The 16,200-nt window shown below is 39.2% G+C and overlaps 1 protein-coding gene across 4 annotated transcripts; it reads left to right on the top strand.

The window, feature by feature from the left end:
- Nucleotides 1-1,207: 1,207 nt before the first annotated feature.
- LOC131303747 (uncharacterized) lies at nt 1,208-4,372 on the top strand. Of its 4 annotated transcripts, XM_058330734.1 has the most exons (3): nt 1,208-3,008; nt 3,364-3,531; nt 3,657-4,372. In XM_058330734.1, the coding sequence occupies exons 1-3, from the start codon at nt 2,673-2,675 to the stop codon at nt 3,699-3,701; spliced, it is 549 nt and encodes a 182-aa protein (XP_058186717.1). In that variant the 5' UTR covers nt 1,208-2,672; the 3' UTR covers nt 3,702-4,372. The 4 variants fall into 4 exon arrangements, 2 of the variants coding, with proteins under 2 accessions (XP_058186717.1, XP_058186716.1); XR_009192174.1 differs by having other exon boundaries at nt 3,440-3,698; XR_009192173.1 differs by having other exon boundaries at nt 3,372-3,698.
- Nucleotides 4,373-16,200: the final 11,828 nt, after the last annotated feature.

Here is a 16,200-nt window from a genome sequence, read left to right as displayed (position 1 = left end):
CCTAATGGTCAATTCTCAATTGCATCACTATGGAATAAATTGAGAGCCTCCTTCCCAATAGTTGTGTGGCATAAATTGGTGTGGTACCCAGCCTATATTCCAAAATGCAGCTTCATCACTTGGCTAGCTATCCAGACTAGGTTATCTACTGCTAATAGACTTGTACTGTTTGGCACGAGCCTCTCCCCTCAGAGTAGTTTTTGCCAGGGGAATGAAAGTCATGACCATCTTTTCTTTAACTGTATATTCTCGGAGCAGGTGTGGAAGACCATGCTTTCCAAAATTTAGGTCACTTGGCACTCTAGATCATGGCCTGAAAGGGTCAATTTCCTTTCCAATGTAAAAGGCAAATCCTTTAAAGCTATTATTACAAAGCTAGTATTTACAACTACTGTCTACCATATTTGGATTGAGTGGAATGTGAGGAAATTTCAAGGATCATTTTCTACTTGGGAGGTAATTGCTCACAAAATTTACTCAATGGTAAGGGTAAGACTTTTATCATTACAAGCCTTGCCACCTCTTCAAGCAGAGTGGATTGAACATGAATGGAACATTAGTGGTACTTAATTATCATTTGTTGATTGTTGCATTGCCACCATTGTTGTTGTTTTATTGATTGCTGCTTTTGCTTATTGGTTGTTCCAAGTTTACTGGTTTGTAGGTCACCTACTGTCCAGAATTCATTCCCAGATTCCCAATGTTATGTATCTTAGATGCATCTACTGTAGCATTCCCACTCTGGTGACACAAGGAAGTAGAGGTAAGAAGGCCTCTTTGGGAGGGCTAGCTTCTATTACTTCTATATATCAGGTATATATCTTATTCTTTGGCGGTCCTTTTTGAAGATTCTGCGTGATCCCCCCTTTTTATAGTGTGCTTCCCTATAAGGTGTGTGCTAGTGCCTCGTCATTTCTTTGAGAGAGGAGGTAATATGCTGTGGGGGCATATTGTGAGATCTAGGGAGGGAGTTGGTGGAGCCTTGTCTAGCACTTGAGAGAAAAGAGAGTGGGAGCTGTGAGCTTTTCAAGGGAGTAGTAAGTGAGGACATAGTGCTAGGTCAGCATTTTTGATCTTCTTAATTACTTGCTCTTGCCTGTAGTCTGTGCTCAGGGTCTTGTGCACTTGTTTTACTGTTTCTTGTCATTTCCTTTATGGCATATATGGTTTTGTGTGCCATGGACACTACAAGAAATCAAGCTTTTAGCAAGGAAATCACTTTCCTCGCTAAAGGAAGGGTATTGGCGAGGAAATTACGGTTTCCTTGCTAATGGAACGAAAGTGGTGTTTTATTGCGTGGAAGACATATTTTCCTCGCTATTTCCTTGTCGCTAAAGAGTATTTGTGACAAATTTTCAAAATTCCTTGCTAATTCTTGCCGCCAAAAATGTGGCGGGAATTTTTTATGTAGGCGGGAAAAATGAATTTGCGAGGAAATACAAAATTTTCTCGCCAAAAGGTTGTAGTGTTTTTTTGCGTCAAACTTATTTGGACACTAAAGTTAACATTTTGCGAGGAATTATGTTTATCGCAAAAACATTGGTTATTTGTGAGGAAATAAAGAATTGGTCGCTAAAAGCCTATACTTACTTTTTGAGGGGAATTGTGTTCCTCGCAAAAAACAGTGGTTCTTTGCGAGAAAATAGTAAATTTGTCGCTATAAGCCTATACTTCCTTTTTTTGGCAAATTTTACCCACACAACAGTTAAAAGCATTTTGCGACAAATTGTCATTGCGGCAAAAAGAAATTAACGCGTACAAAGAAATTAAAGTCTTATAATGCACCACATGAGACTTTTTTTGCAATCAGAATTGTCTATGTTTTACGTAATATGGACTAAATCACTTTGTACTAAGAATGAAGTTGGTCGCGTATCATTAAACACTTGATCGAACATAAAAATTTCATTTTATCAACGAATTTGCATACTGATGAAGGGGTTTTCTAAACCCGATGGAGCCAAAAATTCACGTGAATGATTTAGTCGACAAGCTCAAGAAATGTAACGGTATCGATCGTCATGTTTGTATTGTAGTTGCATGGCTACTGTACATTCACCTACAACAGACGACTTAGTTTACTAAAATGTAAGTTGAACGTATAGATTCTAAAGATTATTGTTGAGTCTATTCTTATAATGGGCGATCTAAACCGTTAGGATTTCATATTTTACCAATTCAAATCGTGTCACCAAAATTGGAGATCATCGGATATCAACAACTACTCGATCGGAAGACATTTAAATCATCCGAAGGTATTAAAGTCTCTTAATGCACCACCTGAACACCACTTGAGGTATTTATTTGCGATCAAAACCGTTCATCTTTTGTACCTTGTAGAGTAGATCATTCCTACCAAAAATGAAGTTTAACGGATACCTGTAACCACCTCATTAGAATAGGTTAGTAATGCCAACAAATGATTAGACTCATCTAATTTTTTTATATTATATAAAAGTATTTCGATGAGGTAGTTGCAGATGTCCGATCAATTTGAACTTTTGTGTGGGAATTCAATTTGACGAGTCCTACAAGATGAACGGTTCGGATAATTAAGTAGTGATCCGGACGTGAAGAACTAATTGCACCGTTCATTGAACCGGCACCGTTTCATGTGTAACGCCCAATATTCCACTGGTCCGCTACAGTGAATTACAATTAGAATACTTAAAATGACACCGTTTAATAAAGATCCACTATTTACCCTTTTCCCTTCCAAAACACACTTCAATCTCCCGCTACCTAGGGCTCGAAAATTTTCAAGTCTCGCGCTAGAAAATTTTCCCATCACTTCCAATCTCCTGCTACCTCATCTTCTCCCCCATTTCATCTCTTCCCTGAGCCAAACCCCTCAAAACCCTCGGGCTTCTCCAATAGTCTCACCCCGACGCCCCGTCTCTTTCTTTCTCTCTCTGGTCGTGTTGTGTTTGTTGTTGAAGGCAAATCCAGAAACGGGCAAAGAAGTCGACGACGTTGAGGGCGGCGACGGCGCAGGTCTTGCATCGGAGGTAATTTCTTCTAGGTTTTCTTTTTTTAGACTCAATTTTTGGGTTTTGGTGCTTTCGATTGTGGGTTTTCAGAGAGAGAGAGAGAGGTGCTTTCGATTGTGGGTTTTCATAGAGAGAGAGAGAGAGACAGAGACAGAGAGAGAGAGAACGGGTGACGGTGCTGGAGAAGGGGTTTCCGATTGTGAGTTTTCAGAGAATTCGATTTTGGGTTTCTTCTGGGTTTTCTTTTTGGAGTACCAATTTCTGTAGAGAACCCAAATTTCTTTTTGTGCTTGAATCGTTAAGAACCAGTGGTGGCCCCAATTTTTGGAGAATCGATTTCTGTATAGAACCCTAATTTCTTTTTGTGCTTGAGGCTATTAGAGATACATCAACTGACCAAGGTAGTGGATTTCCTATATTTTCCCAAAATGCTCGTGGCTTGGGAGCAGGGAAATATGATGAGCTTAATCATGAAGAACTAGTAGTGGCCCAACCATATGCGTTGAACAATTGTGAAGAAGTATATATACCCCTATATAGAGTAAAGTCAATTCCAGTATACTATTGTGATACAAAATGTTACTTTTATCTTTTTGTTCCTATTTCAGTCTTCACATTAAAAATTGAGAATGGAGATAGTATCTTAGTACGAATTTCATGTTTTAGGCAACACAAGGAAGAGCTCAAGTGACAAAGCAACCGAAACATTAGAAAAGAGGCATCGATCTGAATTTCGAAAGTGGTTTTTAGAACTTGTTCGCGGTGTCTTCAACATATTTAGCAGTTCATAACTTGTAGGGTAAAGAGTGATTGTGTCGGTTATAGCAACTCTTTTCACATTTAAAAGATGAACTGAAATAGAGTATTTCACCAAGTTTTTCCCTTGCCAAATGTGGAGGATAATGAGGTTATGAGAATTTTCAGACTGAGAATTTGGAAATTTTCAGCACTAGAGTAATGGTGTTCTGTGGTCCGGTAGGGATTGAAGAATAACACAGAAGTTTTAGGGAAGAATTCTGGATGATGAGAGGGGTTGAGAGTTGAGGAATTTAGGATGTGTAGCAGTCTCATATTTATGTAAAACATTGGTGTATCGTTTGCTTTTTAATCAAGGTCGTTTTGGATAGTCTGGAAATCGGTGAAAGAAACGGGAATGGTTGGGAAAATGTTTGTTTGACATATATATCAATTTAATTTACTGGAATTCTGGGGAAACATCGCTTTGAAAGTAAGTTCCAATGTTTTTCTGTATGTTGGAATGTGATGATGCAAAACTATAAAAGGGATTTGAGTCTCTATCAACTCAACTTTGAAGTAATGTGCTATCTGGTTTTCAGGAAATTAGTCATTGAGCCACCAATGTTTTTATGGTGTTGTTAAAGATGCAAAAAATAGTGATGATACATAGTTTTATTTGTGCTATGCTTGGTTGGAACATATAATTGTGTTATACACTGCATATTAGATTGAGATATAGTTTCGGATTGTATGGTTTTTGGGTTTCACACATAGTGAATGCAAGTTAGGAATTGCGAACGATGATATATGGATATTTACTTCTTTGTACTGACACTAAATTTCAACAATAACAGTGTGGAATAGTTGAATACACGAATAATGGATATGAATACAAGTTTAATGTTAGTGTTTTTCCTTCATTTTTTTTTGAACTGGTTTTAGTGTTTTCTCCTCTCTTCTTTTTTCGGGGTTACCCATGTTGAAAATTTTCACTACCTGGTGAAATGTTTTGATCTTAGAGTTTGAAAAACAGAAATGGCTAGGTAATCAAACTCTGTATTTGTTAGAAATATGTTTAGTGTAAACCCAATTTGGGTATTTTCTTGTTATACTTTTGTACTTAGTATGTAATATGTTAAAAGGTGGGTCTAGAACCTTGTACAGAAGTATCTAGTGGCTGTGTGTGTGTTTCTTGGTTCTTTGTAAGAGAAAAGAAGAAAAAAAAACGTTAGACATTGAGATAGAGAAGGAAAAAGAGAGTGTGGGTTTTGTTTGCTTGTATGTGTGCTGTACTTTTTTTTTTGATCCGCGTATGTGTGCTGTACTTGAAGGTCAAGAAAAAGGCTTTGTAAAACTTGAATCAAGTGAATGAAATCAGCGTTTTAGTGCCCAAATAAGTCTTGTTATTGCTTGAATTTCCTGCTCTGTTTTGTTGCTGAAAAACTGCATTTTTGTTGTTCATTTGTGTGCTGAAAATTTGCTGCATTCAATTATGCTATGATTCTACTCAGTTTGTGACTCTTTTATTGATGATATTTGTGTGTGATTTGGGCCCCTTATTCCCCCAATAGTATTTGGTACCCCTTGTTCTACAAAGAGATGAAAAATGGGGATCCAAGGGATCGATACTTGACTCCTTGACGAAACTCTTGAGGGTTTAGTGAAAATATTGCATGATAACCAAAAATGCTAGCGATCAACAAGTTCAAACAGGTAGCTCCTCTTTGAAGCCCATGTTTACATAAACTAGTAATTGATAAGTATGACTTGATCATGTGTCTTCTAACTTAAACTGAGCACGTGGTAGCTTGTGCGTTGTGGACCGAATTTTTGTCCCTCAATCTCTTTAGTTTAGGTAATATTAGCGAGCTCAACGAAAGAGCCTTCGCTCCATGATTGAAATTAAGGGCTGGCCTTCACTTTTATGCAGCCTTATTGATGCATGAGAGCTAGTATTTTGAGACCAAGTGTTGAACTGTTGTTAAATTCCTCAAGTACTTGAACTGTTGTTTAGAGAACGGTTTTAGAGCAACTCATTATAGTTAGTGTTATCCGGTGAAGGACTCTATTGCTGCGTAATTTCTTGTGGGCTTGGTCCAATCACAATCTACTGGCTAACTAGTTGGGATATTCATGTTTAGTAGTATGGTAAATTCATTTTTATATTATGAATATAATTTGTAAAGCTCTTTATTGTGATACGTATATGCAGATTGCTCAACGATCGATGGTGATCATTTGGTGCATGGAGATACAATATTGGAGTAGGAGATAGGAGTTGGAAGATGTTTGGAGGACAAAGCTAGCTGCTATTTGTCTTATGTGTTTTGGTACTTTTGGATGGAAGAAGGATGTTGGAAGGATGCCTTTAGTTTTTGGTATATAAAAGTAGATGTTATAAATAGTCCCTAGATTAACGTTTTTGTCATTGAAACTTGGTGTTATGCTAGGGCGCGCATTTTTGGCTTTTGTTTCGCGTATTGAAGATTAAGGTTAAGATACCGTGTTTTGATTATGTGAAATGGTACTAAATTAATGTTATGCTATTGCCTTTGAGTTTGATGAATAAATCATGACAGGAAGGGGGAAAAAAAAAAAGAAATCTACAGTAATGAGGTTTTTTTTTTTTTTTTTTTGTGATGATTTAGTTTGTAGCAATAAGGATATTTTTGCCAAAAAATTCCTCATTAAAAGAAATTTCTTTTGGTGAGGGACAAGTTTCCTTGCAAAAAGGATTAATTGGTTTGTTAAAAGAAATCGTCTTTGGCGAGGTATTTCTTCCTCACTCAAAGAAATCAATTTTTGTGACAAAAAGTTTCCTTGCAAAAGTAAGATCTATTTTGGCAAAAGTAACCATCTTTGGTGAGGAATAGGTTCCTCGCCAAAAGATTTATTCTTTTTGAAAGGAAATTCTTTGTCGCCAATGATATATTTTTGGCAAGGAATGGAATACCTTTGGCGACAAATTTGTGTAATATTAGCGTTCAATTAATTTTCTCGGTAAATAGTATATTCAATTGCGACAAAGTTAAATTTCTCGCAAAAGAAGCTTTTTTGCGAGAAAAAATAATTTCCTCGCAAATGAGAATTGGAGACTACATATTTGCGAGGAACAGACGACGAATGAAAATTCCTCGCAAAAGGCTTTTGGAGAGGAGTATTTTGGATTTTGCAAGGAATAGTGGTCCTCGCAAAAAGCCTGATTTTCTTGTAGTGGGAAGTGCATGTGATTGTATCCCAATAATTTGTCATTTCTATATGCTGAAATTTACTGATTCTAATGTGTATGTTGGTTGTTCCCAACTGTGTTTGTTGGCTGTGTTGTGGCCATACTAGCGCATGCTCGTGCCTTCAAGAACGGCTCGAACATTAAGTACACGCAAATTAAAACTGAAGAAACAAATTTAACCAACTAAGACGCATAGAACAAACTCAAATGCATAAATCTTGATGAAATCAAAAAACACCATCCAAAACACCGATAAAAATAATTAAATAAAAAATGACATACATTAATGAAAATGCACATATTGATTCTTTTGAGCTTCTAGGCTTCTCGATCACAATCCTAAAAAAGAATTATATGTCAACAGAAGCCCAGTTAGTACGCCAAGTCATTTGTTTAAGGGATGATATATGATAGGAGAGGAAAATTAAATTATAATACTCTACAACTCGTTGTACCTAATATGATAAAGCAAACTATAGCAGAACTTTAGGGTAAACAATATTGGTAGTGGAATTTGTTTCTTCTATGGGGAGAAGGATATGTTCATGCCTGAAGGCACGGCTCGAACATTCAGTACACGCAAATAAATATTGAACAAATTCAACCAACTAAAACACATAGAACAAACTCGAACGCTTAAAACTTAATCAAATCAAAAAATACCATCCAAAATACCACATAATGATATTTATGTTGACAAATTACCTGGTCGTCACTTATTTTTTGTAGACGTGAAGTACACTCACATAATGATACAATGTTTATATTTTTTCTACTTACAAAATTTGAGGAGATTAGGAACGGTGTATAGTTTTTGAGTATCATTTTTTTCTTTATCTTCTTCATGAGCACTCTCATGCCGGCAAATGCTTCCTTCATCTATATATATATAAACAAAAGAAAGTCGGTATTATTAGTAGAGTAAAAAGCACAGTTTTAAAGTCTTACCATTTGGTGGTTCAATTTGCATGTTTTGCTCTTCAACTGGGTCAATTTGCATATTAATTTCATTTGCATTATTCATCCTGCAAACGGGACACCAAAAAAATGAAGATGGGTAACTTCTTTAGTAAAAAAAAAGATTGACATAACTGTGTTCCTCCTTCTATGTTATTTTAAAAAAAGTTTCAAACATTTTTCACATACGATCAGTACAAAAACACAGCTAAAGCGGCATATTCTAAGGGGCACTTTTTACTGAATGTCCCATTTGAAGGTTAACGGGGCAGAACAAATTTTATGCCCCAAAAAGTTTTTGGTAATTGGGCACTTTTAGTATACACCGTTTTGGTGAGTGAAAAAAATAGTTAGTTTTTGGGTATTATTTTTTTGGGGTGAGTGAAAAAAATACTTTTAATAAAATGTATTGAAATTGAAAAGAAAAGAAAACAAAAATGGGAACAAATAGAAAGTGAATAACATAGCAGAGCCATACCTATGGAGAGAGAACTGGAAAATACAAAAGACGGGGAGCGAGAACTGGATTGACTAGGTTAGTGATGCCTTTTCCCTCTCTAAAACAACTTTGAAAAATAAATAAATTTTTTTTTTTGTTAGAGGTTATGCTCGGGTAGAGGTTATTAGTTGATGTAGTTAATTTGGAAATGATTTTGGAAAAGTAGGAACACGTTATTGCATAAGGAAATGATTTGAAATGATTTTCCTTATGTTGCTTTCCTTATGTCACTACCAAAAAATAAGTGTAGTGTAGAAACGTTTTGGGAAATTTAGTGTAGAAATTCATTACTGAAGATAATAGTATTCAATCAAGCTTTCAAAAATCAACGCCAATCTATCCCATTACCCAATCAAGCTTTCAAAAATTATTACCAAAACTTGGCATTAAAAATCATTACCCAAAAAAATCAGCAGTCAAAGGGAAGCAAAATTCAAATCTGTCATTATAGACTTTTCATTATAATCAAGCCAATCAAGCTTAAAAAATTATTTCCAAAAACTGAAATTAGATAATAAAAGAAAGAAAGAGTTTTGGTTAAAAAGATAACTTCAAAGGCATTTAAAAGGTTTCCAATCCAACGGCGGAAAATATGTACCATCCAACAGTCCAAAATGTAAGCCACCCGCCCATATTAGCTCTAAATTAATTACGTGATTAGTCTTATTTGTTTTCTTGCATGTCCAAATTAGTGATTTTATTGGGCTGTTGCATTTTGTATTTAAAGAGTTCAATACATGCAAGTTTCTTCCAAAAAAATCAAACAAATAATTAGGGTTCCGATTAAATCCATCGAGACCAATGCAAATGTTAAGAAACAATAAAAGTGTAAAACAATCATTAATCATTGGTACCATACTCTCATGAATTGAAATCCAAAATGAACCAAAAGTCATTTTAAAAAAAAGAAGAAGAAGAAAAGTTGAAGGAATTAGCAATACAATATGCAATAATTTAATTTATGCTTACCACTAAAGTCGTAGATGTGCCATGGTGCCACCTTCAGGATCAAAACTCCATGGAATAGAAGTTGATCAAATTTAAAACCATTGATGACCAAATGTAGCCTATTCAAAATCATTACACACCCACCAAGTCAATTGCAAAAAATCAAAATATAAGAAGAACAAAACAGAAAGAAAAGTTCAAATAAGTGGGATGTGAATGATTAGGAAAGTGATCTAATATATGAGAGAACCAAACATTGAAATGTTAGACAACAATGATTCTACATTGAAATCTAATGGCTTTGAAGAAAATAAACTCGAACTCTTACAGGGAGTTTGCTGAAAAATTGATACCGAGAAATGCAATCGAGAGAATTAAAGAACACTTGCGTTTTAATGTCCATAAATGTGATGTTTTTTAAACTTGAAATTTGAAAATCTTAATTGGGATCTAAATTAACGTAAAAGGATATTTTTTTGTTTTGGCTGTTACGTAAAAGGAAATTAGAAAGGTCAACTTACTCATTACTACCGTAAATGTTTTATAAGGTTTCATTCATTTTACAAAATACAAATCATGCCTTAATGAAAAGGATCCCTTCAAAAAACATTTCCAGTTTTGAGACAATTATCCCATAAATTACAGTAATATTAGATACCATGATTGATGAGGATATTTCAATTCAAATGAGCTTCTTTTGTGGTATTAAAGTTTTCAATATTTACCAAAATGCCATGTTATAGAAGGAAGGATGAAGACAAATTTGGACCGTCGGATTTGTTTGTATGGGTAGATAAATTTTGGACAGGGATAAATCTAAATCGTTGAGATAGAATATTCTGTAAGATACCCGTCCTGTTTTATAAAATAGATATCTTTGTTTTTAGGCTTACCAATTTGTTTTGACCTATCCTTAGGGGGTTGTCCCCAAGAATGTTAATGCTTTTCTAGGGGGCCGTCCCTAGCTATATTATTCTTCTCTATTTTGTTGTTGATCAGTTTTGACTGCTTGATTGGATGCTACTACTGAGTTTTGCTACTGCTACTATTGCTTTTCTGACCCTAATCAGGTTATGCTAGTATGCACTTAGAAGATGCAGGTCTTGTGTGGCTGCTAGTATGCCTAGCTATCTTGGCTACTTTTGCTGATTGCTGTTATTGCTATTACTTGCAGCTTGTTGTTACTGCAGTTGTTACTGCTGTAATTGTAGCTCTTAGCTGTTGCTACTGTTATTTGCTCCGTTATAGCAGCTGCTCTTCATGTTTACTATGGTTTATGCCTGTTGCTACTGGAGCTGCTGTTGTTTCCCTACAGCTGCCGCTGTTTTGCCTTGTATGGCATCTATTCTTCATGTTTTACTCTGCTACTGTTTGTGATTGTCTGCTGTTGCTGTTGTACCATGAGGTCAAGCTCTAGAAAACATAGTATTTGGTTCCAAGAGTTGTGGCTACATTGTTCCAGGGGCTGCTGCCACCTCTGCAGCAGCTGTTGGTGGTTCCTCCTTCGTCATGTACCTCACGGAGTCCAAGGGATGCTGTTCAAGTCTTCGGCTGCTCGCATTGGTGATCTAGATTTTAGTTACGTAATTGGAATGATGCTATATCCATTTGAAAGTGGTTAGGAAACAAATGTATCTCTTGATGTTATTTGTTTTGTCTCCATCTCATTAGTGTAGACACCTTCTTTTGGACTGTCCAGACCAGCTTACTTACGGATTTTGATTCCCCAATGATGATTACGGTCAAGAACACTCAGAGACTAATGGTGTGTTTGAGCTTTGAGTGTCCTGAACCTCATTCAAACCTATGTCGAGACTTGCCCAGACCCTTCAAGCCAGAACCAAATGACCTTAGCAAAACCATACTTGTTTACGCCAGTATTGTGCTAGCGTGCGCTGGTCAACTACCACGTGTCAGTCATCGACCGTTGGCTCAGTTGCTACCAGCGCACGCAGGTACAATATAGGCACACACCAGTCAAAAGTCGGTCAAACATCACTATTCAACCACGTGCTCAGGACTTTTGTGGCCACCCTCATGTAGTCTACAATCCCCTGATGATTACCATTGTGCAGCCGGCTCCCCCTCTCTCCTACACCACCTTTCAACCTAAGTCCCATGCATTTAATGCATGGGAGGCTCTCTTCCTAACCTAACTAGCCATTAACCCAACTGATTAACCCTCTCCTCAGTCTATTCCTGGCCTATAAATACCCTTCTTGCATTTATATGCAAGGGGTTCACAAGGTTAAGACTCATAAAAAGAGCATTCAAGCCATCTCTCTCATTCTTCTTGATTTCTCTCTTCTCCCATCAGTTGGAAGAGGAAGCCAACCCTCTTTCATACACTCATCACACCCCCATACTCATCATCCATCCCTTAAACTTCAAGTTCAAAGCTCAAACCTTCCATCAAAGGCCAATAAAAGGTATACCACCTTTTATTCTGCAACCTGTTCTGACCCCTGAGGGGTGCCAGCAGGGTCAAGGCTGGTAATCAATACCAGTCCTGACCCTAAAGCTGGTAGCATTTCAAGGATCGCAAATCGTAGTCATTGGCGCACGCCAGTAACAATAAGTTGTACGCCAGTCATGGTGATACTTGCAATACTAGCGTGGGGATCATTGACCACCAATCTTTCTGTTTTCTTTTATTTCATCACCTTTTAGCATGATAAGAACCAGTTTACTGCTTTTTGTATTTTTGAACTGTGTAGTTGCTTATCTGTTATTTCTACTTTAGAAGGCCTCTGGGATCCTTCTGGTTGTATTCCAGAGCCCAGATCATGCAAAGCCAAGCACTGACCAAATAGTGTAACTGGCGTATGGGGCCTTTGGACTGGCGTACAACAGTTTCAATGGATCCAGTGGCTGGCCCTTGCATGGCAGTCAAGTCTTGGCCTCTGTTTATGTTCCCCACACTGTTTATGGGGCGTTCTGTTCATTTTATTGCTCTATAAGCCATCTCTGCTGCCCGTAACTACATTTATTCTGCTATATTGACTGTGTGGTTTGTCCTGGGTGTGCACTAGTCCTTCCAGAGCCCAGAGGGTTGAGAAAAAGGAGCTGTAAGTTTAGATTTACCGGCGCACGCCAGTATACCGGTGGCGCACACAAGTAGCCCCTATATGCTGTGGCCTGGCCAGTGCATATAGCCACCCTTTGCGTGCCTCATTCTGGGACAGCGTGTTCCAGTTTGTTTAAAATGCTCACATGTGCTTGTTCTCAATCTATTATCATCTGTTTCAACAAGCATCCACCACCTTTTGTCACATAAATGCAACTTGTTACAGTTTTAATCCCCTTTAACTGTTCCCCTGCCCTAATTGGCTAAAAAAAGTGATTAATGAGAAAAGAACGCAAATGTTTTACAAAATGCCCGAGTAGAGACCAATCTCCAGATTGGGCGAGAGAGGTGCCATAAAACCCTTCCCCTCTCGTAACCTGGCTCCTGAACCTCAGATATCGAAGGTGACGACGGATCGGTCTACGCCTTTTCAAAATCAAACAACGTAGCAAGCGTTTCATGTTCGGTTCCTTGGGTGTTTCACTGCGAAACCCAAGTGGTGACTCTGAATTGTAAGCGTTTCACCACGCTTCTCGAAAGAGGGCGCACCCAATTGTTAAGACAAAAATTGAAAATTTTGGTGCATGTGCCCTTAGTGGCGACTCCACTGGGGATCTCATTGCACTAATCAAAACTTGGTGATTAATACACAAATGAACAATCTTTCAAAAGTCTGTCAAAATAGTACGCTCCGCGCTACTGAAGAACGGAATGGTAACATAACAAGATCTCCGCATCCGGCCAATCCGAACTGGGGCTTTTACTATTGTTCACTTGTGTAGTTTTCTCCAAATATTGGTTAGTAAAAGTGAGCCAAGCTTTAAAAGGCATTTCTCAAAACATTGGGTTCTTCTCTCCAATCATTCTTTGGCATTCTTCCATTCGCATCGATGTTGGTCAGCCCCGTTGAGGTGTTTTGGGTAACCGGCACAATTTATTGGAGCCCGGGGTCCTTGAACGCCCAACAACCTTGGACGATGATGAGTCATACTACCGTTCGACCATTGCTTTGCTCCACGTGCTGCAATGGGAGGTATATCACGGCTCTAGTCAGGGGAACCCCCTAAACCAAAATCGGCCTCTACATGTGTACAAAGCACTAGAACCTTTCAACATAGGACAGGAACCCACAGGGTAGGATTACTTGCATCTAACCCTCATATACTGTCTACGTGTTATTGCTTTCCCTATCGCATGCCTGTACATACATTCATACTGTCTTGCGTAGGAGCCTGCTAGGGCGGCTTTTAGGATGTCTCTTGTCGAGTCTGTCTTGTGCCTGTTCGACGTTGCCTTGGCCCGATGACGAGTCATGCACCCGATGTTGCATGTTACCAGTTCTTCTAAGTCCTTGGATCAGTGAGACTTTGGGAAATCGATATCTTCTAGGTCCTTGTCTAAAAGCCCAATCGAAGTTTCAAACAGAAAACTAGGGACAATGGAGACAATGTCGTGATACTTACACCATTCAGGTTAAAAGTGCTAATCACTTACACCAATCAGGCTCCGGCACAATGCTGCTTACGCCACGTCAGTTAAAAGTATCACGTCATCTATGCCAAGTTGTTCCAATTCCAAAAGTTGAAACTTCGAAAAAGGCTTAGTCTATTTTGATATCTCTTAGCATGAGTTGATTCAAATAAGGACACATCGTTGAAAAGATTATCCGAGGATTCTCGGCAATGTCAGAATGTCATGAGATGGACTCTCTTTAGTTATAGAGTCTAGGAGGACACCGACGACGTTGACATGTGCATTTTCCATCCTGTCAATTCTTTTGAAATAAGTTGCTGCAGGCTATCACTGAGCTCTTATACTTTGCTGTCTAGCCATGCCGATATCGAAGCAAGGGTCTAAAATCAAGAGCCAAACCTACTTGGGATCGTTCGCCTGGTCCGTTTGAAGATTTGATTTGTGGTTCATCTCTCAATCGGTCACAACGGAAGCTCTGGTCTGCACTTTGTCAAGGGAGGATTCGCCACCGACTACTCCACATGAGTCCCCTCCATCTACTCCGTCCCCACTTACGTCTCCAAAACTTGTTAAGACAGAAGCTCTAGCCATGGCCGATGCTCCACCCCCGAATCTCGCTACTATTTTGGCAGATCTGCAGCACAATTTGGCCATTATGCAGCAAAGGGCCGACCAGGCCAATGCCTCTATGGCCAATCTTCACACCCTAATCGAAGAGCGACTTCCTCTTGCAGCAAGAAGGGAAGGCAGTGAAAGGTGAGAGCGGGAAGTCGTTGCCGAAGAGGTCCCTCTGGTCGAAAACCCTGCTCCGAACCCAGAAATGGCTGAGTTAATCGCCAAAATGGCGAAACTGGAAGAAGCAGTCTCTAAGTCCGAAAAGAAAGGAGCAGGAGGTCTAGACATGGATCGCCTTTGTCCATTCCCGAATGCACGGTTGTCCGAACGATTTAAGATGCCCGACTTCGCAAAGTTCGACGGGACTGGAGATCCGAAAACTCACCTGCTGGCTTATCATGGTGCAATGAAACTACACGGGGTCGAAGAAGACGCGATGGCTCAGTTGTTTCCACAAACTCTCGCTGGTCCCGCTTTTCAGTGGTTCTTATCACTCAACATTGCCAAAAGAAGAACGTGGGAAGATATTGGCACTGCCTTCAACGCTCAGTATAGCTACAAGGCTCAGCTCAAGATGACCACCCGGGAATTGGAATCAACTAAGATGAGTGCAAAGGAGTCTTTTGCGAACTTTATCCAGAGGTGGAGGGCTAAGGCAGCTCTCATGATCGATCGCTCGAGCGAAAAGGACCAAATCCGCATCATCTCCCGCAACCTGCAGCCGGACTTTGCTAAGAACCTTGTATTGGTTCAGGGGGCGAACTTCGAAACTTTCTATGATTTCGGCCTAGCCATCGAAGAAGCTCTCCAAACAAGTGTTCTACCCAGAAGTGACACCTCCTCCTCTACCTCAGCCTCAAAGTCAAAATCATGTGCGTACACTGGAAACAGCACTGCTCTGTTTGGTGGTAACAATTACGCCAATGCAACTTCCAATAGCAACGCCTCTGCCTAAAGCTCCAATCACATCGCCGATATCAACCAAGTTCAAACCCCTCAAAGGCCCCAGAACCGCAACCAACCCTGTAACTTCGCCAATTTCGAGGCACCACTTTTCTCGGTATTGGAGAAGTTAGTCAAAACCGGCCATCTTAGGCCTCTAGCCCTGACTCCACTTTCTTAAAATCCACCCCCCAGCCATAACCCCAATGTTTTCTGTGCATACCACCAGATGCCCGGCCATTACACTGACTCTTGCTATCGCCTTCGACATGCGATACAAGATTTGGTGGACAATGGCACCCTTCCAACTCTGCCTACTAAACCCAATGTCATTACCAACTCCTTGCCCAAACATGACTTTAACCCTCAAATGAACTAGATAAATCTCAACTCCACCATATTCAACCCCACCGACCATATTGCCTCAGCCAACAACCCTAGACCAGTCGTACCCTTTCCCTTTGAGCCAAGCGTAAACATGATGGCAGCCGAATGGGCCATGGAGGACAAAGCTAAAGAATGGGAAGAGCTTTGTACAGATTGGATCGAGCAATACAACATGGGGTTTCCTGCACACCCTCAGGTCAATCAGATATGGTTAAACCAATGGGAAGGCGAGTGGAATGCAGCACAAGCTGACCCTCTGGATGGTCTATCTTTATTCGCACTCTTCTACCAGCCCGAACTAGACCAAGTCGAGGTAGAAGATAAAGGATACGTATGGGATCCGTAGCCTAATGCA

Source organism: Rhododendron vialii, chromosome 10a (genome assembly GCF_030253575.1).
Source record: "Rhododendron vialii isolate Sample 1 chromosome 10a, ASM3025357v1".
In the NCBI taxonomy this organism is placed as follows: Eukaryota; Viridiplantae; Streptophyta; class Magnoliopsida; order Ericales; family Ericaceae; genus Rhododendron; species Rhododendron vialii.
The sequence above is the reverse complement of the archived record's forward strand: the minus strand, read 5'-3'. Positions and strand labels throughout refer to the sequence as shown.

Excerpts from the sequence above, each read along its gene's own strand:
- LOC131303747 (XM_058330733.1), top strand. The coding sequence starts at position 2,673 with ATGACACCGTTTAATAAAGATCCACTATTTACCCTTTTCCCTTCCAAA. Across the intron at positions 3,009-3,363 it reads GCGCAGGTCTTGCATCGGAG|GCTATTAGAGATACATCAAC; the intron begins GTAATTTCTTCT and ends TTTGTGCTTGAG.